General features: G+C 47.0%; 1 protein-coding gene across 1 annotated transcript in view; it reads right to left on the bottom strand.

The window, feature by feature from the left end:
- Positions 1-19388, bottom strand: part of Alk (ALK receptor tyrosine kinase) — a 721983-nt gene that overhangs the window by 82174 nt on the left and 620421 nt on the right. The window contains exons 10-11 of the mRNA XM_048431162.3: positions 3088-3182; positions 2792-2920 (exon numbers count right to left, since the gene is read on the bottom strand). Coding sequence (XP_048287119.3) covers positions 2792-2920; positions 3088-3182 — 224 coding nt within the window. The remainder of the gene's footprint in view (positions 1-2791; positions 2921-3087; positions 3183-19388) is intronic.

Here is a 19388-nt window from a genome sequence, read left to right as displayed (position 1 = left end):
CTCACCTCCTTCCCACACAGCACTTCTCTCTGATTGGAGATCTCTCTACCAGCAGTAGCAGAGCTGGTGCAAAGATTATAGACTTTGGGTTCACATCCTGGGTCCCCTTCCTAGCAGCTATGTACTCACCGTCTTTTAATTCATCTTTTTTTTTTCTCCCTTCAATCAGAGTAAAAGTGACTACCCTCAGGCCAGTGTGACATCAAGCTGCCTGGGGGAAAAGCCTAGCTCAGGGGCAGGCCCTGTCTGATTTCCTCTCCACTTCCCCCTCTCCTCCCTTTATTATTACTTCTCTTTTCTTCCCTTCCCCCCTTCCCTCCGTTCCCTCCCCGCTTCTGTCTTTCTCCTCCCAGGGCAATGCTCTGAGCTTTGATCAAACCAGACACTGCAGACACATCTTGCTGGCCCGCCAGCTACTGTCCTACCCTGGATCGAAGCTTCCGAGCGTCCAGTACTGCTGACCCCCACCCTGCTATGGTACATGCAGTGATGACTACAGGGAGGTACCAGGACTTTGCACGCTGAGTGGTCACGACTGAGTGGATGGGCCCCATCCCTGCCTTTCCAGGAGCCCCTCCCCGCCCTCCTGCTCTGGTTAAATCATTGTCGACCTGCCTTTCCTTCTTCCAGACTATGAGTTCTTCATGCTGCCTCCTGGAGTTGTGCTGTTCAGTGACTCTGAGCACAGAATGGGGTGCAGAAGAAATGCGTAAGGACAGCAATTGGGTCTGGATAAAAGTCAAGCAAGTCCTAGGCTAGGCAGGACTCTCCCCCCTGGCTATAAGGCTAAGTCTAGTGGGTAGTGGCCTTCTTTCCAGAAAACTTGTCGTTCCCAAACAGATCTCCTTTGCACCACTAATACACACCTAAAGGGATCTACACTGATGGGACTACGGAACCTGAATCGTATGGAGACAAATACATCCTGCAATAGAGCACATGAGGGAAGGGTTGTGTGAGCTGAGCCCCGTTTCTCTTGCCTTAAGCAGCTCCTGACGTGACACTGGGTTCTGGGGAAAACAACGGCCCCATATTCAGTGTCCTAGAGCATTTCCAGGGAACCTCAAGGCCACCCCTAGACATCTTTGGTTCAATACCCTCTTCCTCCCTCGGACTAGGAGCCAGTTGTTCTGAGATAATGCTACTCACGAGGGTAGGCCTCTGGGAGCTGTCTGCTTCTAATTCTGTTTGGAGAGGGTGGGGACTCATAGCTCTTTCCCAGCTCCCACGTGATTTCGTTTGTCTGAGTGGCCAAAAGGCCCTTATTGATTATTCTTTTTGGGACAGTGGGAGTTACGTGCTAAGGAGCCCAGACTCAGGCCCACTCAGGGCCGGGTGGACCACTGCTCCCTAAATCCTGGTTGTAGTGTTGTGGCTGTTGACATTAGATACCTGGCTCAAACTTCCAGACTCCCACCAGTCAATCAGTAGATGTTTCTGGAGTCCTGGTTGGTGACGAGGGTGGGGGTTGCCACTTAGCACAAGGAATGGAAAGAGAACTGTGATTCCCCTTCCTGAACGGATGGATTTGTAAGCTACACAAGCTTATAACAAGGTAGTATACAGAGGTGAGTCCCCCAGGTGTGGGTGACAGTAAGGGACTCTGAACAGATAAATGGAAAGGGTCCTCACTCAGCAAGGTATAGTGTTCTCTAGGTTAGGTTCCCAGGTACACTGTGGGAGAGTCGAAAAGTTTTTTTGGTGGGGGGGGCTTTAAGGGTAAAAAGAGACACAACTCCCCCTTTCAGCTTGGTAGCTGGCCAGATTAGGCAGCAACCAGCAAGGGGTTATAGCCAGTTTCAAGGAGCTTTTGTCTTTTATTTCAAAAATGAAGCAAAACTAAAACTTAGATAATGAGCAGAGAGCTAACCAATTTAGTGTCAAAGATACAAGCTTCTAATTATTTTGTACTTTGAACAGAACCAGGATTCTATCTTGTAAGTAGAAATTAGAGATTTATCATCTATATGCTGATATTTTAATGGAGATGTATACGACAGGATGTAGAGGACTGTGTACTGTACCTGCTACACATGTGAGAAGTGTCAGTACCAATGCATCAAAGCTCTCAGTGGCTCTTGGACACACTTGTGTGGGGCTTAGAAACCAAGACCCGTGGTGTGTGTGTGTGTGTGTGTGTGTGTGTGTGTGTGTGTGCGCGCGCGCGCACATGCATGCAGAGTCCAGAGATTGATTTCAGATAATCTTATTGATACAAGGTCTCTTCCTTAATCTAGAGCTCACCATTCAGCAATACTGGTTGCCCATGAAGCTACGGGGACCCTTCTGTCTCCATCTCTCCAGAGCTGGGATTGTGTCATTATGATTGGCTCTTTGCATGGGTACTAGGGATCTGAACTGGGCCCTGGGTACTGGAACTTGTATGTCAAGCACTTTACACCTCCCTTGGTCTCTAAAGGTGAATCCCAAGTTGACCTCAAGTTCACGATCTTCCTGTTTCCACCTCTATAGCATTTGCCTACTGGTGTGTGTCATAACAACTGTCCATAATTTGATCCTCCCTGCCACTGTGTGTTGGGATTCCCAGGTGAAAAGTTCCTCTTTTGTATATTTCCAGTAGTTAGGTTTCATTGCCATTGGTCAGGTGATGAGAGAGCCACACAGCTTCTTCTTGGGGTCCCATAACAAAAGCGGCGATGCCTCTCCTGGAGACCAACCATTTTCGTTCAACCACAGTACCCGCCCCAGCCACAACACAGGCCATTCTTCAGCCTTCAGCAGCAAGAAATAATGTTGTTCAAATTTCTGGCTGTGCCAGAATAACCCTTACCTGTAGGGTCAAAGATGGGAGTCGGTCCTGATATGTTTGCCCAGGATTTTGGCTCCTTGTTTGGATTTTTCTCAAACAGATTTCTGGATTTGGGTACTGCATTTGAGGGCATTTTATCCTCCCCACTGACTGGAATAGAGAAGAGCCGGTGGGCTGAGTCAGGCAGAGTTAGTTTTAGGGAGAGAGAATAGGTTGAAGTGGAGAAAGCAGAAGAGGCAAGATGGCTAAGATTGGGGGTCTAGAGAAGAGACCATGGGTCACTGGGTTAAGGGAACAAAGCATCAGAGTAAACTCACTAGTGAGGTAGCAGTCGAGGCTGATGGAAATGTTGTCAAATGCCACTGTTGCCCCGGATCCTGGACCCCACCACGTGACTATCTGCAGCCAGAACCTGTATGGTGTTAAGAAGAACATGTGTTAGGAACCACTAGCATAGGTAAAGTCCTAGGCTTCATTGGCGGTACACGTGTTCTACTGGACAGAGATTCAGCTTGGTCAGCCTTACCTCTCTTCCCAAAGCAGTGGTAAGAGGACAGGGCTCAACCTTTCCCGACTTTCACTTCTCCATCATGGAGCACATCCCTTTCTGAAGGGGTGCTCCATCCCAAGTATGGCAGTTATGAGACCTTTAGAGCCAGTTTGGAGTTCTGAGCTTGGGAGACTTTTGCTTTCTGGGCATGTAGAAATGTATGGTGGCTGGGTATTGTGCTCATGCTTACCCATGGGTAGGAGGCTGAAGTCACTATTTAAACATTAAAGTGCTTTTGTATGATAGTAACTGATGGAGAACTCCTCAGTGTTCCTGTTGCTTCAGGCAACGGGGCTTTTCCCCTGGTTTGACCCCATGAACCAGCAACTAAAGGGTTAATTTCTTGCACAACAGAGGCATCCTGGGTCTTGTCCAGTGTCGGCCACTGCTTTCTGACTGATGGTTAAATATTTGATGATCGACTGTTTCCCCTGGGAGTATCTGTAATCAAGCCACAGTGGGTCATGAAGTCTGGACAGTAACTCACTGAGATTATGTTTCTTCCCAGCCCTTTCTTGGCTTAGAGTGCCAGGTCCTCTGACTATGGTCGGGGAAAGCATGAGGCTGAGATAAACAGAAAGATGTCATAAACTCATTTGTTTTCTGGTTTGTTTTCTTGGGAAATCTCCTTCCTGGAAGGCTACTGCCATCAGTCAACCACCCCCTTCAGAGATAAAGTGCTCGTGTCCTGAGAACCCTAAGCGCTCTTTCCCCAGATATCAGAAGGTTGATCCAGAATAACCCAATGACTAGAGCGCAGTCTCTGTTGTGGGTGTTGAAATGGCAAGAGAGGGAAGCCATGGCTGTCAATCATTGACGGGATACAGCACATGTGGTTATACAGCCACACATCGGGATGCTAATCTACAATAAAAAAGAATGGACCGGGAGATACACTGTAAAATAGATGCCTCTCAAAAGCATTATGCAAAGTTAAAGAAGGCAGACAGTAAGCTAAAGACCTCATATTGAGTGATTCTCTAGATAGGAATCATCTAGAAGAGGCAAATCTGTGGAGACAGAGAGCAGATTAGTGGTTGCCTGGGGCTAGCTGGGGAGCAATATTGACTGCTAACTAGCACAAAGCCTCATTTTGGGGTGATGAAATTGTTCTAAAACTGGGTTGTAGTATTCTTTGTAGAATTCTAGAAACTTGCTGAGAGTCATTGACTTGCATACTTAAAAATGGGTAAATGTTATGGCATGTAAATTATAGCTTGTCAAAACTGTTGGGGAACAGGGAGGGAAAATGGGAGAGAGAGAAAGAGAGAGGGAGATGAGAGGCAGACAGACAGGAGAGAGAAAGATCTATCTATCTATCTATCTATCTATCTATCTATCTATCTATCTATCATTTATCTATCTATCATCTGTCTATCTATCTATCTATCTATCATCTGTCTGTCTTCACCATCATAATCATCTATCTGTCTGTCTGTTCATCTGTCTATATATCATCTATCTATCTATCTGTCTGTCTGTCTGTCTGTCTATCTATCTATCTATCTATCATCTGTCTATCATCTGTCTGTCTGTCTGTCTGTCTTTATCATAATCATCTATCTGTTTATCTGTCTATCTGTCTGTATATCATCTATCTATCTATCATATATATATATATATATATATATATATATATATATATAGAGAGAGAGAGAGAGAGAGAGAGAGAGAGAGAACAAGCTCTCAGGTAATGTGGGCCAGGGCAGGAAGTGAACAAGGAAAAAATACTCTTTGGCGAGGTGGAAGAGGCATACAAGAAGTGTCAGGGGAAGGTCTTTTCTTCTTCTAGACCTCAGCTCAAGAAGGGAGTGAAGTGTCCCTGCATGTTCATCTGGGTCACATGCAGTCATGACCCAACGCAAAATCACAAGCTTACTGACAACATTATGAGGCTCTTTTCAGACAATTATCCTTTCTACTTTTTTGTAACTTGATCGAGCTTTTCTTGAGTGTGAATGTTGTAGACGGCAGTGTCCTGTTCTGATATAACAAGGCTGGACATGCCTGGATGCTGAGCTGCATCCAGGTGGAGGCTCCCATCATAACTGAGCATGCAACCCTGGTCAGCACTTAGAAGGGGTAGACAGTGGCTTAGATCTTTCTGGCCAGAAGACAGTTATTGCTCCACTCTCCAAATCAGATGTGAACTTCTATCTAAACAATGTGATTGTGGCCAATTATTCTCAACTGCTCTACCCCCACATCTGCCTGTGCCTTCATCTATCTTGTGGAATCTTGTCAGATACAGCCCTTCTGGTCTAAAGGTCACAATTAGAAAGGCCAAGTGCTTTGTTTCTAAAGAAGAAATGTCTGTTGTTCAAGGTCCTTCTCACTATTTACACAGCGAGTCTGAGGCCAGCCTAGGCTATCTGAGTTCCTGTCTCAAACAAAACAAAACATCTCAAATGAAAAAAAAATTATCATTACTATAAATTACTAAAACGTGACTACAAAGAATCATGTTCTTTGGTTGGGAACGTAAGATACCCTGCACTGTAGTAGGCGTTGATCCCATAACAACCTCCATTCTCACGCTCCTCTCTGGTCCTCCTCTCTTTATCCATTACCAGTAGGCAGAGGTCACATGTTGATTTCAGTGCTAAGCTGCATCATCAGGCTATCGCCTAAAAGGACTTTGCAAAGAAATAAATGACTCATGTGACTGCAGAGCAGGGGAGAGACAAGATCTCCACTGCTCTCGCCACGGACCCTAGTGGAAACAGCCAGTCTCCTCGCTTGCTCTGTTTTTCCTGCTTTCATTCTCGACGACTGAGAGACTGGAGCTGCTGCAAAGCTCCCTCGCAGCCACCAGGCCTCTTCGAGTGGATGGGAGATGCAAGCGGGGGCTTCAGGGGTTTTACATAGAAGAGTCACTAAAGCATTCCGCAGGATGTTGGCAGTAGAAATTGCTGTATTAAAACACTCAGTTGACAGTGGGAACTGCCCATATTTTGTGTCAGAGGCACTCAGGACAGGCAGGAAAGACCCTGTCAGATGACACCATGAGCACATGTGACGCTGTTTCTGTCCACTCTAGAGACTCAGTCAGGGACAGGCGGGATGTAGATGAATGTCAGACGGAGGTAAACAGGTATGGCAGGACGGAGGTGAAGCGGACTCAACGTGGGAATGGGTCTGGAGAAGCAGGTGAGGAGCGAAGCATGTGGAACAGCGTTAACACTCGGAGTCCATCGTCTACGAGGGAGCCGGCCACGAGATGAGGTGGGCATTAGGCCAGCTGTGATTTAGGGTTCTCTTCTTTGGATGCTGTCTGGTTGAGTGCCTTCAGCAGAGCCACAGAAGAAGAGGCTCTCATAGCCTCTCCCGGCTGGATATGGGCAAGTTTCCTTGGGGGTTCTGAGTTTATTCAGTCCAATTGCTCTCTTATGGCCAGCTTCCCAAAGATACAGACACCAGGTCATTCCTCAGAGTGAGCCGTGGCCTTGGGCCTTAGGTTCTAGCACTTACTCCTGTGTACGGGTAGAACATTCTAGGACTGATGGGAAGCAAGGCCCATGGCATATTATTGCTAAGACCACAACAGACTAACAAACATGCAGGGTACCTCTGCCCCTGCCCCAACACTTTCACTCTTGATAGTGAGGGAAATGTTATCTCCACAGCTAGAAGACCCTTCCTCCTCCCCAGTGGGGCATCTGGTTAAGGAAAAGGTAGAGTAAGCATCTGGGGCTCCTCCTGCTATCTGGGAGCCTGGCAGGTGGGACTCCCCTTTCTTTGGCTGTGTAGAGTTGGCGTCCATCCCTGTAACTGTAACTATTGATTTGCTTGGTTCTTTCTGTTTCTCCAAAATAGATTTGTGAATGCTGGAGTTGGTGCTGGTTTTCTTTTCTTTTCTCCTTTCTCTCTCTCTCTCTCTCTCTCTCTCTCTCTCTCTCTCTCTCTCTCTCTTTCTTCTTTCTTTCTTTTCCCTGTCTAAACCAGCCTTGGCTAGAGATCTTGGATCTTGGCTCAAACCTGTTTTTGCATAAGAATGCACCCACCTTTCCTTCTTGTGCGAGCTTTACAGACAGCCTGTTGAAAATTAGCCCAGGGGGATTCTGGGAGGTGATACTTTGGGCCCCTGGCCAGGTTTCCAGGAGGCAGCTCTGGAAGTGGGTGCTTCCTGAACTCACCGGGCAGATCCTTGCAGAGGATGTGTGGATGCTGCTCACGCACAGCCCAGAAAATGCACCGTCTCTTTCAGGCAACAGACTGTTAATGGGCAGTGAATATGAGGGCTTATTCGCCATCCTCCCAGCCTCAGGGATTGACAAACCTAATTAAGTTCACTTAATGATTCTAAGTAGCTGACAAAAAGGTGTGCGCCTGAATGTAGACCGAGGGAATAACAAGGCTTTGGTGAGAGAAGCAAAGAAAACCGGACGGTGTAAGAGGCGTGTGATGGATGGGCACCATAGCTCAGACTCCTTCCCTGGCCACTTAGTAGGATCTGAAAAAAAAAGGGGGTTCATTTTCACAGCTGGGGCTTGTCTGGGATCTGGCTGCTTAGGACAGGACTGGCAGATGCTGCCGCTGAGAGAAAACCACTTTCTCCCATTTCTTATTGCTCAGTTGATTTGCGCAGTAAAAGTCCTCTGAAATGGACTGTCGCAAGGCCGGGGTTGTGGTGTGCATGTCTATTAGAATAACGTCTGCGATGGAAAACCTTGCCACATCCATCCTATTATCTGCATAATTGACTTCGGTTACCGGCTGCAGAGGAGGGGCTGGGCTGGAGGGGCAGCTTCGGGTTCTCAAAACCAGCCCTGGCTGGATCAGAGCAATCAGGGGCTGGACGCGTGTACAGGTGCTGTGAGCGTTTGTGCCTGGGAAGAGGTCATGATGAAGGTCAGGCTAAGTGGGGAGTGTTTCCCCATTCCATGCGGCCCAATTCTCCAGGGTAATTTACCACATTGAGACTTGGTTTCTCCTCTGGGCATAACACCAGAACAGGAGAAAAGTCAATACGGAGTTTCCAGGGCTGCCAAGGGCCAGAGAGCTCTTTCTTTAACAATGAGGCTGGTTGTGGTGGGGGAACCTTGGGGAAAGAGGAGAGAATATAAATCTTCAGATAACTGCATGGAGAATCATAGGAACCCTTGCGTACCAGCAGGTCAAGGCTTCCGATCACTGACTTTCCCTTGCTTGTTTTTATTTTTGTTTGGATGCCGTATGCATGTATGTGTGCGCATGTGGAGGCCAGAGGATGACATCAGACACCATGTTCTACCGTTCTCCTGTGAGAAAGGGTCTCTTGCTGAACCCAGAGTTAGGCTGGTGACCAGCAAGCTCCATAGATTCTCTGGTTTCATCTGTCCTCTCTAGTGCTGGGCTTACAGAAGGATGTTGCCATGTTCAGTGCTTGACATGGGCACGAGAGACTCAAGATCGGGTCCTCAGCAAGTGTACAGCAAGGGTTCTTACCCAGTGAGCCTTCTCCCCACCCTTAAACATTAGATTTTTGTGCTCACTTCTTAGGGACTGGCACTGAAGGATTCTTGAAAGGAAGAAACCAGGTAGAAGACAAAGTTCCTTCTTTGCTATCTCATTCCCTGAATCTGTGTCATAGCTGTGGCATCCTGGTGTGGGGGAACAGAATGAAAGGAGAGAGCAAAGGATAGGGGGTCTTGCTTTATGGAACTTTGGCCCAGTAGGGGAGGTGACTACAGACAAAAATGCCTGATCCACAGGTTTTACTGTGCTAAGTCCTGGGTGGGAGCAGAATGAAGGAGTTAAGGGGAAAGAGAATTAGGTAGAGGTGAAAAAGGAGAAGGAGAAGAGGGAGGAGAAGGAAACAGACATAGAGAGAACATGAGAACACCCACTCCACTCCATTCACCCCACCCCAACTTGTGCACTCACTCACATGCAGAGACATGCATGTAAGAATTGGCCAAAGGCTATGAAGAAGGTTGAGGATCTCTTGGGGGCATCATTTGCCTTGAACAGTTAGTTACGTACTGGGAGCGAGCAGGCCTCTCATTTCCAGGTCACACTTTCTGCCATCTGTTGCAGAACCATCTAACTCATTGAATCTCATCTAGGATCATGGACCACTGTCCAACGAGCCCTTAGCGGCAACCGAGGCCGTGGAAGACTACCTAGGTTAGAAGGTACCAAACCCACTCTGCTCAGAGCCTGGACTGTCCACACCTATGTCTCAGGACATGCAGAGAGTCCCCATGGTGACTGCTCTATTTCTGTCTGTTGGTTTGTGACTTTGAGGGCTGAGATGATACCCAAATATGGCAGCTTTCCAACAATGAAAGGACCTCGGAAAAGGATGACTTTGATTTTCTTCATCCCCGAGAGCATCTTGATGGAGGTGGATTGGTTGTCTTCTTTGCTTGGGGGGAAGTGAATTCTAAAACACTGTAAAGTTTGTAGGGCAGGGCTACCACCTTGTTGGGATCCTGGGCAATTCACGAGGACTTTATAAGTATACTTTATAGTAGTATTTTCACCCTGCCTTTCTCTAGGATGAGAGATGGGGCTTCACTGTTTCTGTTTTATATTCTGTTTTAATGACGAATCTGTGCTTCCTTGGACAGCATGACAAATTCTACGCATCATCCTTTGCCTTGGAGCAAAGGTCATCTGAGCCCATGTTGTGAGTCAGATGCCCGTGTCTGCAGCCAGGAGCATAGAGCATCGACCTTGTCATAAAGAGTTTGAACATTGTGTAATTTATATTATTCAATGACCATGGGACTTCTGAACTTCCTTTTAGCTTTGACCCCTCCAGAACAAATGCCTACTCAAGCCAGGGAGCATGCCCGTTGTGACTGGTGAGAGAGAAAATAGGGAGACTTCAGAGGAACGAATGTCTACGAGAGTGGCAGAGCCCTGGACAGAGGTGCATGGGGGGGGGGTCGTCATACTGTGACGTCATGAGATGCCAATCAGGCAGCTGGTAATGTGGGTCCAGGACTCATGTGGCAATGAAGATGTGTAAATCATTGGCTTGAAAGTGTGGGTAGAAATGGGGGTAGGAATCCGTGGGGCTCCTCCTGGGGACAAAATATGTTTAGTTGGATTCTGCTTTGCTCCAAGTATTAGAAACTCAATTATTCCCTAGATTCCAGACTTTATGCCTAGGGGAAGAAAGACTGAGAACATTTTCACAAGCATTAAGAGTCATGAAACACACACACACACACACACACACACACACACACACATCTGTTGCCTTGTAAACTGAGCTGTGAATGTTTCCAATAAAATGTTGAGCAGATCTGAACATCAGTTATTGTAAAGGGGGGGTCATGTCGTGCCATTCTGAACAACCGCCTCTTGAGCTAGGCTCACGGGCCTGATCTGCCTCAGCGCTCTGCACTCCTGGTTGTGGAAACTGAGCAATCAAAAGCAACAGCTTGTCCCAAATGTCACAGTAAATCACCATTAGGAATGGGATTTAGAGCTCAGAATTACTAATCTAGTCCTTGCTCCAGTGATCTGAGATATTTTCTGAGAAGGGAAACAGGGCCAGATCTTTTAGAGTTACGAGTGTTTGGTTTGGTGCAGAAGGCACACTGAGCCATCAACCACATCTCCCTTCTTCTCAGAGAGGAGCACCAAACCTGTTCCTGAGCAACCTTCGGAAGGCAGCAGAAGCTAGGGCCTCTGCTTTAATGGCTCCCCGACTCCTCCTCTCTAAGTTCTACTTTGAAGCTCTGATCTTTTCACAGTTGGTTTTCCTCAGGAGTCCCCACCAGACACAAGGCTCTAGCGAGCCCCACTGGGCTTTGTGGTGCTCTTATCTACCCTCACAGTTCAAAGCACATGGCCTCAAACCATCCATCCCCTCTCCCTCAAGCTGGCTACCCACAATCCCAACGCATCCCAGAAACAACAGGGAAGCACCCCTGTCTTTAGACCTCTGCTTGCCCTGATGCTGCCTCTGGCGTGAGTGACCTTGACTCTCATTTCTCTAAGGTCTTTTTTTTTCTTGGGGACTGGGCAGTAAGTACATCTCTCCCATTCAAGTGGCTCTGACTACTGGAATTCTGGGAGTTCTTGGGAGCCTGCACAATGCTAGTGGGCTAGGCTGCCTCTGCACGCCTGTGTTCTCAAGGCCGTTCAGATTCTGACTTAGCCAAAGGCTGGCCATGTGCATGGAGGGAACTTAGTATACGATTGTTGACACTCTGACTGTCAGTGATACGTCTCCAGATACTTCCGGGTTCTCCATCTGGCCCATAAGAGACTTGGAGCTGTCATTGTATTGTCAGGTTGTCTTCCAAATACAGTTACACAGCAGAGTCATTTGGGGAACCTCGTGAAGGTAGGGACTCCAAGCCTAGGAGGTGGTCTTCTAATCATCTCTCTATGTGTGGGGCACAGGGATTTTCTTGGTGGCAGCCGGGAAGAGAGTTTCTCAGTTAGATGTGTGGGTCTGAAGCTTTCCTGGCAGCCTCGAGCCATTTCAAAGTGCTCTCTTCCTGCTTAGTCTCTTTTTTCTTTTTTTTCTTCTTTTCTTATTTTTTATTTATTTATTTATTTATTTATTTATTTATTTATTTATTTATTTAGAAAAGAGTAAGTTTGGTGAGAGAAATTCTGGAATGATTTCTGCCAGAAAAATAAGAATTTTCTGCATCATAAAATTTGGGGAACGAGACATCCACACCTCAGAATAGATCCTGGAACTGATTTTAACTTTGAATTATGAAGCTTGTGGAGATGCTGGCTGAGCAGCGCTCAGAGCAGCTAATGAGGGAGTTGTACTCTCAAGTGACACCCTGACAGAGGCCCCCAGATGGGAGCGGTATTTCTCCTCCTCCTCCTCCTCCTCCTCCTCTTCCTCCACCTCCTCCTGCTTGTACTTCTCTTTTATGTGGGCACGCGGCTAGACTGCATTTCTTTGAAGTCTGAATTCTAGTCAACGGAAAGCGAGAAGTAATGACACATAAAACCCCTCACGTGTCTCTTTCCATGATCTCTTCTCTACTGGTTAATTGAAGGCAAAGGATTCCAAGGTCAGGACCACAAAGTAGAAGGGGTGTGGGTTCCTGAACTCACCAAGCACACCCATGTTTGATTTTACATGAGAAAGAAATGCATTTCATTGACATAGCAGTCTACTTACTGAAGATGTACTGTTATTACAACCAACGCAACTGTATTACTGTTTAGGCACTCAGGATTTTTTCTGTACACCTGGCACAGATGGGTTGATGTCTAGCCTGCTCGTGGTGGTGATGGTAGACTCTGTCCTTTCCTGGCTGCAGGAGACCACATGACCTTTCTCTTTTAGCTGAAGCCTTTCCCTCACAACACACTCTGACACCATCATAGGACCCTGGTGAGCCAGGCAGGGTGCATCGAGGGAAAATATTCTAGTACAGTTTCTATGGCTGTGTGTTGTACACGAGGCTCTGGACTCATAATAGAAGCTTGGGCCCTTCTCTTGTCCTTAACTTTTTACCTGTGTGTTGATCATAGGCCTACATCCTTGTCTGGATGACCTGTGTGACTGCTTATTCCACCCAGGTCGCATTTGGCTTGCTCCATCAAGCCAGTTTTTTTTTTTTCCTGAATTCTCCTGAATGACTGGGTCATATAGGTGCTGGCTGACCTCCTCATGGCTGACAAGCTCTCTACAGGGCCTCCAGGTGGCTCAGGTATGGACTCTATAACCTGGTTCTGTAATTGCACCTTTTTCTGTAAGGCAACACTACTCTCTGTGATCCTCAAGATTCCAGAATTCCGTTCCTGACTCTGATAGCAGACGCTCGAGAGAAGCTGGATTCTGAGGCTCAAAACTCCTTCGCTTCCTGTGTGTCTCTGTATGAACTGTTCTGTGGCTTCTCTTGGAGAAAACAAGAGCTTGAAGGCCCACATGCACACGGCCTAGTGAGGTTCTCTTCAGCCCTCCAAGAAGCACAAGACAAAGGCAGAAGGAACGGGACTTTTCCCTGCCAAGAGCCCTTGCTTTGAAGACTGTGAATAAAGCCAAAGGATTCATCCCACATCCCTTGTGGGCTTCGGGAATGAAGGGGTGTGTGTGTATGTGTGTGTGTGTGTGTGTGTGTATGTGTGTGTGTGTGTGTGTGTGTTGTGTGTGTGTGTGAAGGATTTGAGCCCCTTTGGGTGAAGACTTGTTAGGCTTAGTGACATAATTTATCCACGGTTTTCTCCGGGCTTAGGGTCCTGACTCAGGCTGATGTTGTCAACAATGTGTTTGAAGCTCCAGCTGTTGCAAGCCCTGACCCACCTATCGGGAGAACTGAATTTTCTCTAATGTTTCTTGCATACGTGTGCTCACCTCAGGAAGAACATGTGAGGTAGCCCTTCTTCACTTCTTCTCTGGAGTCTGTGGGATTCTCTAGGCCGTCCCCACATGTGACTGCTGACCGAAAGAGAACCCCTGGTTTTTGTTCTTCCTTAATGTGTGACTCTGAATCATTATTTAATCTCACTGGATCGCAGTTTCTGAGAAATCCTCACTGTGCCATGGCTGGCAGAGAGAGGCCCCTGCCTAGCACCTAGAGAGGTGCCTATTGGGAAGAAAAGTCCCCTCAGAGTTTGATTAGCATCCATGCTTCTCTGGATTCACAATCTCTCTCCTCCGGGCACCCAGGCTCTGCCAGGCAGCAACTGTTTTCCCGATCAGGCCCTATGAGATAGCCTTCCTTGAAAGCTAAGCTGTTCTGGTACATCTATGGGAGCCCATCAAACACTAGATAGGCAGAAAATACTGGTTGAATAATAAATACAGAAGGCTTGTGTGCTGATGAAGGTTGGTACCGTTTCATCTTGAAAAGATTCATAGGCTCATGTCTGACTAAGTAGGAGATGGAAGTGGGACTTCTCCTGAGAAGCTGCTGTGTTCGGGGACCTGTGGGACCTTGGAACCCAATCTTCTCATCTGAAAGTGTATCCTAGCAGCCAAGTATTGTGAACCTGAGCGAGCATCCTGTGTCGGGGAAGGGTATAGCCTCCTGGATGGAGGTGCAGGGTGGTTGTGGGTAAATGATAAGGGGATACAAGAGCCTTGATCACAGCAGCCTTCCCAGCAGAGGAGAGCCAGTGCTGGCTTGTGGGGCTTTGCTTGGAGACATGCCTTTTCCCTATTCTGCATGCCTCTCTTCTGGGGAGGGTCTACACTAAAGGCAAAATAGTAGTAATCAGAAATTTGATGGAGGGGGCAGGCAGGAGAGGAGGGACATGGAGCCAGTCCCTCTGCTGTGTCCCCTGGTGACTAAAGAGGTTTCTGTCCAGCCTGGTGCACAGTTTTAGGACTGGGTTTCCTCAGTGTCCTCCTGACACGGAAGCTTATTCCCAACCATAGGGAGGGGGAGTCGTGAATGTATAGCTAAATGTCTTTAATTTTTGTGACTTTGTTAGATATGGTACATTAAAATATTTGCAATTAGAAATCCTTGTCATAACCTTTGCTTGGTTTGGAGTGGGAGCACATGGTGGGGACAGACAAAGGCATCGAGAACGACGACGTGAAAAGGCACGGGGAGGGGGCACAATGGCCAGGAAAGGAAGGGGGACCCATCCTCTTTGGGTAATGCTGTCCCCATTGGAGGCGGGAGGTAAAGAAAACAGAGTATCCTTGGTGGTAAATGCCTTATCAGGAGGTAGTGATGGGGATTAAGATGGCAGACAAGGAGCAACATGGAGAAGAAGAGTTGGCTTTGGTTTCCGTTGCACTAATGGTTATGACAATCTATAACATACCTCATCAAATGCTGGTGTGTGTACTTGTGTGCACACGTGCACATGTAGCTATGAGTGCTGATGCATATGAAACTAGAAGTTGATGTCCTTCTCAATCGTTTTCCAAATTATGAGATAAGATTTTGGACCAAACCTGCATCCTTCTGATTTGGCTATAGTGGCTAGCCAGCATGGACCAGGAGTCTTACTATTTCTGTCTCCAGTGCTGTGATCACAGCAAGGCCTGGTTGTTGTTGTTTTTGCTTGCTTGTTTGTTTTGTTTTGTTTAAAGATTGGGTCTCATTGTGTAACCCTGGCTGGTCTGAAACTCACTGTGTAGACCAGGATGGCCTTGAACTCATAGAGATCCACCTGTCTCTGCCTCCTGAGTGCTGGGATCAAAAGTATGTGTGACCAAGCTGAGCTTGACTTTGTTTTTGTTTTTGTTTTTTAAACATAGGTTCCGAGGAATCAAACTTACGTTTACACACAAGTACTTTACACAAGGAGCCCATCTTGTGTAAAGATTTTAAGAGCAAAACGTAGTAGGAGCTTCAAGGGGTGGTGAAGCAAAGGAAAAACGAACAACAAGCTTAAAATGTGTAAGATATACAGTCTAAAAATAACCCAGATATTTTGTCAGCCACAAGGCCTAGGTGTCCCCAGTTTCCCACCTCTCTTCAAATTCCTTGCTGTATTTCCTCAGGCCGGGTCTAGGGAGCAGACTGGCCTAAGGGTTAAGGGAAAATCATTTAACCTCTTTAGCACTCAGATTTCTCATATATAAAGGGAGTTAATTATAGTTTCTACCCCAAGGGGCTCTTTGAAGGATGAAAGGAGATAATGCTTGCTAAGTACTTGTTACAATGATTGGCCAGCAGTAAGCACTCAACCCAAGCTAGCTCGAGCCAGCCTTTGAAGTTCATCCATGGCTGTACCAGGAAGCCTTGACGCAATTTATGAAAAATACGAGCTAAGCACAACATTTCCAAGGTCATGTCTAGGCCCATGAACCCAGGATCACCTGCAGTGTCCGGCATCTCTACTTCCTTACATAGACAAGAATAAGGAAGTACTCCATTAATGCTTTTCTGAGGACAGAAAGATGGTACACAGAGGAAGACAATTGGTATCCATGGCGATTCTGGGTAAAATAGGGATGTTGTGGACTAAAGCCAAAAGTTGGTTAGGGAGAGGAAGTCTTTATAGCATTTCTGGTGTGAAGGCGCAGGGACATAACTCTCCGTTTAACTGAGCTCGTTCACAAGATGCATTTGCGAAACATCCCGCTTGTCGTTTAGGACAAAGGATGCAAAAGGGAACAGGAAACCTAAATATCTCCAGAGGGAACGTTTTTTCTTGTTAGACTATGTATACAGCATACAGCTAAAAGCCTTCCTAATGACAGTGTTGGGGAAATGGAGCTTGCACAGGTGTGATAAGTTACACACTTTCTATTTGACTGTACGATTGCAGTGATTTGTGGGACATGATTTGATCCATGGTGTCTCCAGATCCATCTCGTAATGAGCTCTGCGCAGCAGCCTCCGCTCTGGAAGCCTATCAAAGCGTAGGGCGCTGGGGAACACTGGGTTTAGGAAGATAGGTGATTGCGGAGAGGAAAATCCTGGAAAAGACTGGAGGTTACAACAAGGGGAGGGAACTTGCATTTCCTCCATTTTGAAGAAAGGCAAAATTAATTTCAGCAGAAATAATGGCATCCACATTTGAGGAGGGGGAGGAGTCAGGGAGAGAATGAAGGGAGGAATCCTAGTTACTCAAGGTAGACGTCCAACCATGACACGGCCCTTCGAGACTTACCGAACTCACACTTGAATTGGTGTTGTCCTTCAAAGTTACCTTGAGAGGACATATTTCTAGTCTAGGGATGTTGCCACTGCTCTACACATCCTTGGGGCTGCTCTGGTTACTCTTTGCAGTCTGGTTGTAGAATTATGGTAATTTCATAATGATAGCAGGTGATTATGTTACTTCTATCATTTTGCATAGTTGTGAGTGGACAGAAGAAACAGCGCTCAAGGATGCGCAGCTCCCAGCTGCCAGCCTTTTACACCTATGGCCCAGTCACTGAGCTACTCCAGGCCTGCTGTGGCATGGGAACCATCTGACCACAAGTCTTTAGTCTCCCTGCTCAGCTTTCACTCCCCGCTCACAGGCACTAGGGCACACGATTAAGATCAAAGTCTTTCTTATAAAAGGATTCTGACAGGACAGTGACCACAGACAAAGAACGTGCAGGCACCGGGCGAGTCTCTAAAGAGGGTTTCCTGTCATAAGAGTAACAAATGCTGTTTTGGTTCTTCTGACGGGATGCAGCCGCTGCTCTGATATATGGGACACTTTGTGGTCGTATTTATTATAAAGTGGTTTGTCTGTTTTGCTAGACACGGGTTGAATAGAGGAGGTGTGCTGGACAGAGTCCAGGGCCGAGTTGGTGAATTCACAGTTCATTTGGCTGGTCTTGGGTGCTATATTCGATTCTTCTCAATAAATATTCTGCCAACGTGGATTTATGGAGTGTCCTTGATGCTAGGCATGGTATTAGGTTCAGAAATCAGTGACATATAAGATAGGGGCATGATCTCTGCCTTGAGAGCAGAGTCAAATATTTTTAAAAAATCATGAAGTGATGAGAAAGCACAGGGATGTCTTGTGAGCCACAAGGATACATGGTAGGTTACAGCTAGCCCAGGAGTCAGGGAAGGCATCTTTAAAAAGGGAAGGTGGGGTGGTTTGTGGAAGGCGTGGATGGCAAGGGAAGAATGTTAATGTGGAGGGAATGGAGGATGGGAAACCTGGACGTAAAGGGTTTTAAAGCGTGATACCACTGAGTGGAGAGGAGTTTTGGGCAGAGAGGGGGAATGCACGGTAGGAGATGCTGAAGTTGGGACTGGACACATGCACATAAACTTAAATAAAGGCCTTCTTAAAGAAGGGAGAAGGAAGCCAGGGAAACGAATAGATTTGTGTTTAGAAAGATTGCTCAATGGCTGTCCAGAGACTATGGGCTCTTATCTCGCAAACAGCTGATAGAATACTTCCTAACGCAGGGTGGAGAAGCTGGGAGTGGAGGTGATCTGAGGAAGCATAGGGGATAAAGTTCCTATGATTTCAAGGTCTGGGATTGGGGTGCTGTTGAAGAGGAAGGTGCTGAACAGCAGGAGTGAGTGTCTGCCTAAGGGAGCCTCGCAGGATGAGGGCTGCGGAGATATACGGATATATACAGTATTAAGGTCGACCTCCCACTTTAGAGAAGGGAGCTGGTTCGCCATTGTCCTTCGCCATTGTCCTTCACTCACTCCTTTTTCTCTTTCCCTAATTGTATTTTTCCCATCCTTTCCCCCCTCCCTTTTCACTCTATGGCAACCCAGGCAGCCACAGCTCTCTCTCCTGGGAGGGAGGCAGAAGACAGTGCTTTCTGCCCTCCATTAGAGACCAGCAGCCAACAAGATACTGACAGCTTACATAGTCGCAAGAATCTCACCTTTATGGTTCATACGACTGGATATCACTTCTGATCTGACTATGCCAGCCTCTTCTGAGGCATCGTGTGGGTGAGAGGGAGCTGTTGTCATTTTTAATTATATTCCTTATTAGCAGTTTTTACTGATTAAGCATTTTAGTGTGGACCAAGAAGCTCATCAAACACTTTTCTTCCAGAAACCTGAGAGGCAACTGTAAGTCTCTGTTTTACACAACACGCCTTATGCTGGAAGATGGGGGGCTGGGTCTGCACTGTTTGTTCAATAAATTACGTATGCGGCCACTTAAAGGCTAGAGTGAATGATGCTGAGATGAAAGCTCTGACACCCTATGATGCATAGATTCTTTAGACAATTATATCGCTTATTCCCATAACAATCCGGTGAAGATGTACTGATCACAGAAGAGGACGGTGAGGCTCCGGGAGGTTCAAACAACGGGACGAGGTCACGCAACCAGCTAAACTAGTGACTGCCAGAGTCGAAAGCCCAAGCCCACTCACTCTTTAGACCTCCCTTCCAGCTTTATCCTCCAGTCATGGTTCGGTCTGGTTAGGCTTTAGAAAGTGACAGTCAGTCGGTTCACCCACGGTTCCTCATCATAAGCCTCCAGGCTGTATGCCTTTCTACTGCCTCTGGCTTTACAGACATCTTGATGACTGGCAGGTTCTTTGTGAATGGAGACCCCCCACCCCGCCTCCCCGCGCAATTATGCAGGAATTAGGTCACAATGTTTTTAGAAACAAGCTGGCTTTTGTCTGAACCCTCACCGGACACTTTGGTCTTGGTTATGAATACTGGAAATAGCATGGAAATATCAGTGTGCTAAACAGCCTTCAGCTGGGAGTGGGGTGGGGCCAGGAGAAGAAGGCTGGGAACAAAGTATCTTTCA

The sequence above is a fragment of the Myodes glareolus genome, chromosome 6 (genome assembly GCF_982192425.1).
Source record: "Myodes glareolus chromosome 6, mMyoGla1.1, whole genome shotgun sequence".
Lineage (NCBI taxonomy): Eukaryota > Metazoa > Chordata > Mammalia > Rodentia > Cricetidae > Myodes > Myodes glareolus.
The sequence above is the reverse complement of the archived record's forward strand: the minus strand, read 5'-3'. Positions and strand labels throughout refer to the sequence as shown.